The sequence below is a fragment of the Amia ocellicauda genome, chromosome 18, assembly GCF_036373705.1.
Source record: "Amia ocellicauda isolate fAmiCal2 chromosome 18, fAmiCal2.hap1, whole genome shotgun sequence".
Lineage (NCBI taxonomy): Eukaryota > Metazoa > Chordata > Actinopteri > Amiiformes > Amiidae > Amia > Amia ocellicauda.
Genome location: NC_089867.1, coordinates 2,979,004 through 2,990,062, shown reverse-complemented (window position 1 = coordinate 2,990,062; position 11,059 = coordinate 2,979,004). Strand labels below are relative to the sequence as shown.

General features: G+C 34.9%; 1 protein-coding gene across 1 annotated transcript; it reads left to right on the top strand.

Annotated features, from left to right (window-relative positions):
• Window positions 1-893: 893 nt before the first annotated feature.
• On the top strand, window positions 894-3,477 carry id4 (inhibitor of DNA binding 4). Its single transcript, XM_066690928.1, has 3 exons — window positions 894-1,662; window positions 2,253-2,314; window positions 2,780-3,477. The coding sequence occupies exons 1-2, from the start codon at window positions 1,309-1,311 to the stop codon at window positions 2,298-2,300; spliced, it is 402 nt and encodes a 133-aa protein (XP_066547025.1). The 5' UTR covers window positions 894-1,308; the 3' UTR covers window positions 2,301-2,314; window positions 2,780-3,477.
• Window positions 3,478-11,059: the final 7,582 nt, after the last annotated feature.

Here is an 11,059-nt window from a genome sequence, read left to right as displayed (position 1 = left end):
CATTTTCTGTAGACAATGATATATAAAACCTTGAATTGTACATGTAATTGTCTTGATTTTATCAAGCCATTAGAGAAAAGCTCTTTTAAACTGAGAGATTAGGAGGTTATGACTTAAAATATTTTAAAATGGTAACATTATGTACATACTTTATGAAGTATATGCTCAGCTAAATAATTTAGTATTCATCTGATGGAAATGAAAGATTGACAGTGTTCAACGGATAGTCTTGAGTAATACCCTGAAATGCTAATAAATAATACATAAGGTGGGTATTAATAGACTTCTGAATCATTACCTCTCAGGTCTGAGATCTTCATTAATAAATAAGACGTTCTCCCCATATGGGGCAGGTTGCTTTAATTGTGAATATTCTATGTCCCTCTATACAGCAGCACACCACAATATACCATACTGTATACAATTCAAAAGTCATTTCATGCAAGTAACTCCCGCTACTCGAAACTCAAGAATAAATTGTAACATTACTATAAAGGCAAGCACATATATTATACTTACAATATGTATTTTATATAAGTGCAATTTCACACCAGCATTAGTTTTCGCTAGCTAACTAACAGCAAATGTGAATGTCATTTCATTAAATATATTAGCAAGGTTTTGTCCTTTGTAAAGCTAAATCTATTTTATTAATAAAGCTGAAAACCTATAAGTGGATATCAAATTAATTGTCTTCTATTAATACTAGAAGCAGTAGGAGCTAAAGTTGATTTTAAGTCTCCAACTAATGCATCATTGAATGTGCAATCATTTCCACTGACAGTAAATGACCGTAACTCGCTCATCTTAAAATTCCAGCTGCATTCTTTCACCCCAGCGGCGGCGGCGGCGGCGGCGGCTCTCGTTGCTTCTCCTTCCTCCTCCCCCACACACTCCCTCACTCCCCGCGAGCATCGCCGCTGTCTTCCCCGACCAACTTCACATGGAGACCCACCGCAGTGTGCACACATGCCTTGCTATAGGCCCGGCTGTTTTGATCATGGGCACTAGGAGGCTCCTGATTGACCAGCGTTTTGCCCAGAACTGTCAGCCAGTCGCGACTAGGCGCCTCCCCTTCCCTGTATAAATGCACGGATCCTATTCATTTTCTGGAGAGACTTTACGCTGCGTCCGGTGAAGTGCGGTGAGTGTGCAATCCACGGCAATAGCTCCACTTCTGCGAATTGTTTTATTTCACAGCTACGCTATAGTCTGGTACAAAGAATCGTAATATATACAGAGAGAGAGAGAGAGGTAGGCATAGTCTGATTTATAACAAGATCCCGTCCAACCCCCCCTAATTGTAAAATGAAGGCTGTTACTCCAGTGCGCCCCGAGAAGGATTCCTCCAGCTGCGGCGAGTTCGCCTTGCGCTGCCTGTCGGATCACAGCCTGAGCATCGCCCGGTGCAAAATGGAAGAAGAGGAGCTCTTTTGCCTGCAATACGACATGAACGACTGTTACAGCAGGCTTAAGCGACTGGTGCCCACCATACCGCAGGATAAGAAAGTCAGCAAAGTGGAGATCTTGCAGCATGTGATCGACTATATACTGGATCTGCAGTTGGCACTGGAAACGCACCCTGCTCTTCTGAGGCAACAGCACGGGAGATGCCCTCCTGCTTCTGCCCGGACACCATTGACCGCCCTTAACACCGAGCAGGTAGGCACCCAGAGGATCCTTTGCATCGATTGTGTCAGGCAGGGATGGGCAGAGGGGAAAGGTATTCCTTAAGACCATCAGGTAGAGAGCAAGTTGTGCCCGACATATCTGTCAAACCATTAAAGGAAAATAAATGCATTCATTAATTACTTAATTAAAATCAATTGAAATTGTGGACATTTTAGTTTGTTTACTTTTCCTGTTTGAGTGGAAATTAGCTATAACATATTGTTAGTTATCGAATAAATTAGGTTAATAAAGTAATTGATATATTTTGAGCCAAAGTAGATTTTTTTTTTCAAATACATTTGATATGGGATTGTGTAGTTAATATATTTTATTTCATGAGTGCAATGGGAAACCAACGTGATAATGTATTGCATTTTTTTTAATCAGTTATGCAAGTCGTAGCATTGGTTGTATTTGCACACTTATTTTTGTGGGTGTAAAAGGAATATAAATCATTGCATTATCCGTTAATACAATTATAATTGTATAGATTATTTTTCTATTATCATATTCCTGATTATTATCAGTATTATTAAAATGTAAGCAGAAAAAATCATTGTTGATTTTTTTTTTTTTTCCAGGCAAGATCCATAATCAAAAACCAAGAAGACAGCATATTGTGTCGTTGAAATACGGCGAAATGGTGAGTACAATATTTCATGATTTGTAAGAAATAAGCATCTTTACCGAGAAAAAAAACGTTGCTTATAATATAATGATGCAGTTTGGTATTTTCTGGGTAATAGGATATTTTTGGTTGTGGAGGGCTGAGTGGCGTTAGTGAAATGAAGTAGACAGTGAGGTGGTGGAAGCTAAACTACAACCTCATTTATGACCCACTTGTATACAATGGTCCTTTACGTAAGATGTGTCCCTTGTGTAGTAATGCTGCGAGCAGAGGGTTAAAACGGGATCCCTGGTGTAGGTTAGCAGGGACTCGTTGTTTGCAGCTGCGTCTTGTAAGTTTGCCCAATCCAAAAGGACTGTGGTTGTTGTTTGACCTGGTTTGTTTTGGGTTGTTGATCAAGCATGCCTGTTTTGTTGGTGGCGCCAGTCAGTCTGGAGCACAGCGGTTCACACACCCCCTCTATTCATTCCTCTCCCACAGGTGTGCAGAGAGCCCATCCAAAGCCAGAAACGCTCCGAGAGGGAATCTGGAGGCAGAATCAGAGGGGATTGCAAAAAACACACACACACACACACACACACACACACAACAGCCAAAACAAAAATGACTTGCGAAAGAGAAATGAACTTCTTCCCCTGTGCCACTCTCCATGATTACATTTTCTTAGAACTTTAAAAAGTGCTGTGGTTTCAGAAGAAGCAGAGACCTGGTGGACTCATTGAATTGACACCTTTAGATATTACAATTAATTATAATAGTAATAATAGTGATTATCATACTTAAAACTGAACATTGTTTCAGAACAACAACATTTTTAATTTACTAAAAAAAAAAGTTTATAAAGCTTTACTAAAATGTAAAAGAACTGTAAATGTTCTTGACATCTATTGTTTAAAATAGGTGATTTATGTCAGACCAGGGATAACTTTTTTCCCTGCACGAAACTGTTCAATATTGTAAAGAGGTATAATGACTTATGGCTATTAATATTGTATATATAGAGAGACAGATGTTCTATAAATGTATGTGGAAGAAAATATCTATATGCTTAAATAGACTATTGTAATTATAAGATATTTTTTATGAAAATCCCTTATTGTTTTGTAAATATTGTGTTTACATTTTTTGTTTGGTGGATGAATCCATTATGTTTTGCTAATAAAGTCCCTTAAAAATCACTTCAGTTTTTGCTTAAGTACGTTTGTGTGGTTTATTAATTAAAATATGTGTACTGTTTATATATTTAATAGTTTTAACCTCTCATGAACTGTGCCGCATGCAGATATTAAGATTTTAATAAGAATATGATTTCAGAACAAATGCAATGTTTGATATTGATTTTCAAGCAGCTTTTTTCATATTGGTTCTCTATTTATACATTAAATAAATACATTATTGTGGCCCATGAAGGAGAACATTATGTATTTTAAAAAGCTTTTGAGGGTTTGTAGTGCACATTTCACTATTGCAATAAAAACTCTTGTTATATGTTGTGTTGCTCAACCCCTGAAATAAATTTTTAATGATATAATTTCAATGTCATTAACACCATTAGACATGAGTATTGCATACTAATAGTTATTGGGGGAGTGATTTCTACCCAAAAGAGATAATTAAGCCGGTCATTTTAACCACTTTTGTGTGCTTGTGTGATAATGCATTAAAGCCACAATTTGTTAATATGGTGTCCTGGGGAATACGTTTCTGAAGGAAGGAAAAATAGAAGTTAATGCCTTTGGACCAACTTGTATGTTTTTGTGAAACAACCTAAAATGATTATTTAATTTCTCTCTTCATTATAGAGAGTATAGCCATAACTAAAGCAAATTAATATATCTGTTCATTTGAACAATTGACTATTTAAAATTACTGATATCAATAGAACATTTCAGTGTTTTGGGTAATAAAAATAGCTACATTAAAAAAAATACACAATGAAGAAAATTAGTGCGTTGTTCATTTCTCTTAGGGGCTATATACTATGGCCATGCAGTGTACTACATAGCATTCATACATTCATACATCCAGTCTACACACAATACTGAACTTACAAGTGTAATGAAAGGAATATTAACGAAAATGAAGTGACCTTAAAATAATTATAACAGAGGCTAATGCTAATTCCCTAAAGCACCAGAGAACCAGAAAAGCCAACAGAGAACAGTTCTTTCTGCATTTTAAAGCCTATTTATCCATTATTGCTTTATAAATGTGTCATATTTAAAAGTGCTTTGAATTAATTACAAGTACATTTGATTAAAACTAGAGATGCCCAAAACTAACACTCTGTATGTTTGCACAATGTTACTCTCCTTCGTTTATATCAGTATAAGGTGTTCTGGAAACTTGTAGAAGCCACAAGTATTGTCATATTATTTGAAATTTCGACACCATTTTACGTATTCAGTTGCTTGTTAGCTGTCAATTGGATTGGTCACATAGGAATAACTTACTCCACACAAGAAAAATATTAAATGATATATAATTTTACCAAATACATTCAGTGCATTATCTGAGAAATCTAGTTCCTAATTTATCAATAGCCTGTCAAAATGAACCAAGCCTTACGTTTCACACCTCCTTCTTTGCCTAGAAATCCTTGCACAGGATGCCTATTATTTGAAATGACTGTGAAGTGTCTGTTCAAGATTACCTTTAATCAAACGCGTTGTGGTTTGTTTGGAGTTGCCAAAGCATTATAGGGTTATGTTTACAGTTATGTACATGTTTTGACTAAAGTTAGTTTCAAGGTGTGGCCTTGCACAATTGCCTTTGACTCTTTTGTTATTTTTGAGCATGTGCACCTGTAGGTAATGTAAACGTTGACCAAAGAAAATAGAAGACAATACATGCCTATGCTGCTTTAGTAATCAAGGGCAAGCATTTTGTGATTAAAAATATAAATGCTAATGCTTATGTCATTCGCATATACTGTAATGAAAGATTGTATGTTGATACTTGATTGGTAATTGTAAAGATTTACTTTCCACTTTCAAGGTTCACTATACTGTATACTGTTTTTGTGTGTTTTACCAGTATTTATGACAAATGTTTCTGTCTTCACTGTAGGTTTAATCTCCTAAATGTTTCAATTTAACCTAAACAAAAAGCCATTTTTATGGCATATTTAAACAGAACATCCCCGAGTCCTCTCCAGAGATCTTTGAATTATATTTGATGAGAAGAATTATGGATTTCAACTGTGGGAAAAATGATTGGCACATCAAAAACAAACAAAAGGCTCCTTGATTTCTTGACAGACCTAAACACCATACACAAAATTAAATAAGGAATGAGAAATGAATTATAGGTAATGAATCTGCTCAGTGAATGTGAATATATATATACATCTTTTTTATGTAGGTATTCACCTATCTATATTTAGCTATAGATAGATAGAGAGATTGTTTACAAGACACATGAAAGGGATCTTTTAAGATTCGTGCTCAAAATGCAAAACACAGTTTTTTTAATTGTGATGTATGCTGTGCGTATGTAATAATATGTATATCAAATTAATAATGGCTGTTGGACATTTTTATGTTATATGAAAGCCAAAGCACTACTTTACATGGCAAGAAAACAAAATCTCTTATGTTGCATTAAATAAGGAGAAAGAAAGTCAATAAACTTTACTGTAATGTGGAGATTTATCTTTGCTTAATGCTCCTTATGATGTATATTACAGTGATTATTATTTTTTTTTTTAATGTGTAGGAAAGTATTTCCTATGAGGTTACTGCATGCCAGGTTCTGGAGAGAAAATTATTATGGAGACCTTCAAGTTCTACTAGAATCCTTCAGGAATCCTTTATTTACCTGTGAAGTGAGTCATGGGACTGTGGGGTTTTCCCTGTGGAATTAGTGGAGGAGTCCTACAGAGAATTTACAGGATTCCAGTCAGATTTCTTCTTTAGTGTGTAGGAGAAACAACACCTGTGTATGGTTTTCCAACAGACATATACCTCTAAACTTTCCCTGCAGCTCAACTTTTCAAGGAACACGATTTTACCTTGGCTGTGCTACACTGAAGGATTTTAACAGAGTATACTGCTAACTGAGATTAATGCTACTCGCTGACTCAACACACTCAACATAATAAAGGTGGGCTGCAGTTGAGAATCATCCAATTTGGTAGTTAATAAGGGAAAATGAAGACAATTTGAGCTTTCTTATATATGTGATAAAAATCATCTTATGGTACAATAGTCTTGCAGAAATATACTTAAAATACAAAAAAGTCTTGTGTATAGCTTCATTGTGTAAGCATTTGCTGATTCTTTGTCATCGGTGTTTGCTTTTCTGAATGACCTTGTATTTTCCAAGAACATGAACAATTTGAAAACTTGAATTTGGCAATTAACAATCAAGGAACATTTGTGCTTTCCACCCTGAGACTTGACATAACCTTAACTCTTCATCACTCGTAATGTCAATGTGGTTTTCTGCAGCAGTAACGCAAACAAAACAAGTCAAAAGCCCCTTTATCCAGATACGCTTGTAAGCTTGCAAAGCAGGGATTTCTGAATTTGTCTTTGGAATTGGGAAGTTAAAGATTCTGGGAAGGTGCAGTATTTTACATGGCATTTCTCTTCCTATTCTGCCCCCTAATGGATTTATTAGTTGTAGAAATGTGTTTCTTTGAAGAGGACTGAATTATTTATGTGTTTTCAAAATACAGAGTGATAATAGCTCCCCTAAGATAGTGTGTGGACTGGTACTATAGTGCCACATATATACTGTTTAATTAAAGTGTGTGCCATGAACACTTTGAGCTGCCTGTTCATAAGTCAAACAGAAAACACGAAGACATTCAAAGAGAATAACTTCCTTATTTTTTTCCGGCTCACCAGGTGTGCTCAGGCCTGTTTAGCAGGTCTTTCATTCTGTAGAGCCCTGGTATGTGTTTATCAGCAGGAACTTCTTTATGTGGGACAAGGTCATTACGATCTTGTATCTTTTTTTAATTATTTTTTAACTTTCATGTATATTTGAAAATAACTTCTGACAAAGTATGATTGATAATAATAATAATAATAATAATAATAATAATAATAATAATAATAATAATAATAATCTGTGTAATACATTGTATATATACACAATTTTTTTGGGCATAATAATTGAACATTTTTGAGCCAAGCTACCAACCCACTGCTGAGACATTACAAACCAGGTAGTGGATGTTGGCTTTGTGTTGGTTAGGACATTTTCTCTACCAATGGAAATCCCACCATATCAGTGTTTTATTTTCTTCTTTGTTTTTCTTTGTTTGCTATTGGTGGGTGAGTAACATTTTTGGTTTAATCCAGGTCCAAATAGAAAAGGGGAAAATGGTTGAGATTTTCCTTTTTATTAAATGTTCTCAATTTGCTTATCCTGGTGAGGTTGACGACTGAAACGTAAATAAAGAAGTAAGCCGATGATGCTGCATCCGAGCCGAGTCCAGATGTGAACAGGATGAATCTGTGAAAACTTGAAGGCTGGATGGTGTATTACCAAGACAATGAACATGAACGCTACAAAATGAAGATGGGATTCTGGTGTATCCCCAGAGCAATTGTGTTTAAACCTATGGAGTCCTTTTTGTTATACAATAGCAATATTCTGTCATGAAAATTACATCCTTAATGGCTCTTCTTATGCCCCATAGCCAGGCCAAACACGCAAGCACATATCTCTTGGACATCCTAACAATATGTGTCAGTCCCATAAATAATACATTGACGCTACATGTTTGAAAAACTAAAATCCCTCGCAACTGCCTTATCTTCAGAAATAATTGTTTTGAGAACTCGGCTACTGTACATTACATTTTTAATGAAAGACAAAAAAGAGAGTAGAAGTATTATCATAAAATCATAAAGTTTATTTATAAAATTGCATTTGTATTATTTTTGGTGAAGACAGGAGGGATTGTGTCATTCAGTTTTATTTTTAAGAGAACCTTTATGTTTAAACATGGCAACTTTTCCGATAGTATTTGTAATATTAGTCCTCTATCCCTGCTAGATAGCACTTCACAGTTCTTATTATGCTCCTCGCGTTCTTGATTGTTTTCCTTCTTGCTCCCTTTCCCATAGCCCTCGTCTGTAACCCTACATCTTGACAGCACTTAGCTTTCACCGTCCAGGATGTAGGAAGTCACTTACTGTACTTGTGTAAATTGTAAATTGGAATTTGTAAAATGTATTTTGAATTGCTGTTTTAGCCAAATTGAATATGTAATGATTGATGCCTTGTACTTCTCTGTATTTTTGCACTTTGTTTGCACTTATGTTGTAAGTCGCCCTGGCCAAGAAAAATAAATAAATAAATAAAATAAAAATAATAATAATAATAATAATAATAATAATATTGGCAAGCAAGAAGCAAGAGGTGTTTCAATTACAGTATTCTGAATTTGATCTATTTCTCAGGAACACACCCTTTCCACAGTAGAACACACCTGTGCTTCAGTAATAGGTTGGGATTTTCCTACCTTTTTGCCATGTTTTTATTTTTAGATGTTGGAAAAAAAACAACATCCTGTTTTACAAGGATGTATATGGGTATTTGTAAGTGGAGTTTTGAGTAAGTAGGAGTTAAACACTTAATTTCTGTAACAACCAGGTTGCAAATATCCGCCAGGTAGTGTTATTATACTCAGAGAATGGGCATGCTGTTGTAAGGTGATATTGTTTGAACAGGTGTGTGTGTGGTATTTTGCAACAGGATGAGAAGGAAACAAAAGGAAAGAAAGAAACACACAAATTGAAGGTTAAACTTAAAGAATACATGGAAGACGTATAGCTCAAACCAAAGCTCCCAGATACTGGAAAAAATAGGGTTACACATTTGAGCATTTCAAGATTATCAGTTTTATAAAATGATAACTCATTTGCCAAATACAGGTCAGTTTTATCAATGTAATATTTACTTGTATTTGATAAATTAAGAAAAGTAAAGCATAAGGTTAAATGCCCATTCTGAACAAACAGATCAATTCAATCTCAACCTGTATAACTAGTTGAAAGCATGCAGCATTATTGTGCCAATCAGTGTAGAATCCTGGCTTTATGTATGTGTGAGTTAGTAAGTGAATTTAATTTACAGTTCTTAAATATGACCTCAAGGTTGTGATGTCTACATTTCAGGGTTGCAATTTATTCGATCTTATTCATCCAGCTCATTGAGAGGGCTCTGAGAGCAGAATGAAAGGACATAATACAATAAAAAAAACCTTGTTACAAGGGTTTTAGCATTGGTAGAGAAGAAGGCAAGCGGCCTGCTTTTAGTGTGGTTGAAGCCGGTGCCATTGTGCCTCACCTTTTATGAGAACTAAATCCACAAGCATTGAAAATTAACTACTGTAAATGGCAATAAAGAATGAATATTTTCTAGGACTTAAAAACAGCTTTTTAATTAGACAAAATTGGATTTGTTAGCAGTGGCAGGCTACATTAAATACATAGACATTCGAGACGTGTTCTCTTTTGGATTAACCTTGTGCATATGTTAAATGGCAATAACAGGTTTTGCTTTAGCTGTTCTGCTCTTCTCCTCAGATTTAGTATCACATTATTATTTTCCACAGGGGCCGATATGTTTGTGTGTTAATCACTGCTTCTCCTAAATGGAGAAATATATTACAGGCTCTTTTCTATAACGAAGGAAGAGAAAAACGTGCTCGCTCTTGGACACTGCCTGATTACAAACTAATTGCACTGGAGTGATTAAATATCTCATGCTTCTTGCTAATTGCCTCTATTTAAAGCAGCTATTAGCTTAAAATGCCTGCCACCAACAAATAGTATTTACTCATAAACAAAACTTGAAGTGCAGTCCACAGATTGGCGTTGTGATTGTGCAAGTGTTTTCAAGCAACAAAGAAAAAGAGGGAGGATATTGTTCTTTGCAAAGGGTGCTCTATGCAACATTTCAAACGGAGTAACAAACTCTTGGATAGACTACATTAAGACCATACCCTGCTGTGATAAGCCACATTTAAGTCTTGTGAAGACATTTTTATGGCACAGGGGAATCCTCTCTAGATTTAGGAAGAAATCTGACTGTAATCCTGTGAAGGCTTACTTATAGGCCTTATAGGCTTACTTAATTTAGTTTGTAGTTTGCAGGCTGTATATTTTGGATTTGATATCTACTCCCAATTCATGTATGTGATATCAAACAATACTATCAATCTTAAAATGATGAAAATGAGACAGATAAGACTACTGACTTATCCAGTTAAACAGTTATTTTGCACATTCATGCTTTCTTTGAAGATTTGTTTAAGGTACGTGGTTTTGTTTGATTACATTTATGTTACATTTAGCCAGTATATTTTTAAATAATTAGGAAGTGTTTTATCCTTTTTGTACAAGCAAATAAATATATCTTCTTTCTTATATATGTTTTGGTGTCAGATACTGTAAATTACAATTTCATTTTTATTGTAAAATTCCAAATCATAAAAAGTCATACATTTATTTTCCTTTCACTCATATCCCTATTAATATAAACTACTATGTATGCAAAGGTCTAAAACATTAATATTAAAGGTAGCATTGGGGTACTAAGGCTAGTTTTAGCTACTAAAAACCAGTTGAGTATACTCACACAATGAATATTCTAGATTTCCTGCTTCCCGTAACACTTTACAAAAAATATGTATTCCGAAAACAAGACACAATTATGTCATTAATAATGGAATTGCAAGGTATTACTATTACATTTTGTATGTGAGCATCTCTTTCTGACCTTTACCAACGACTGTAT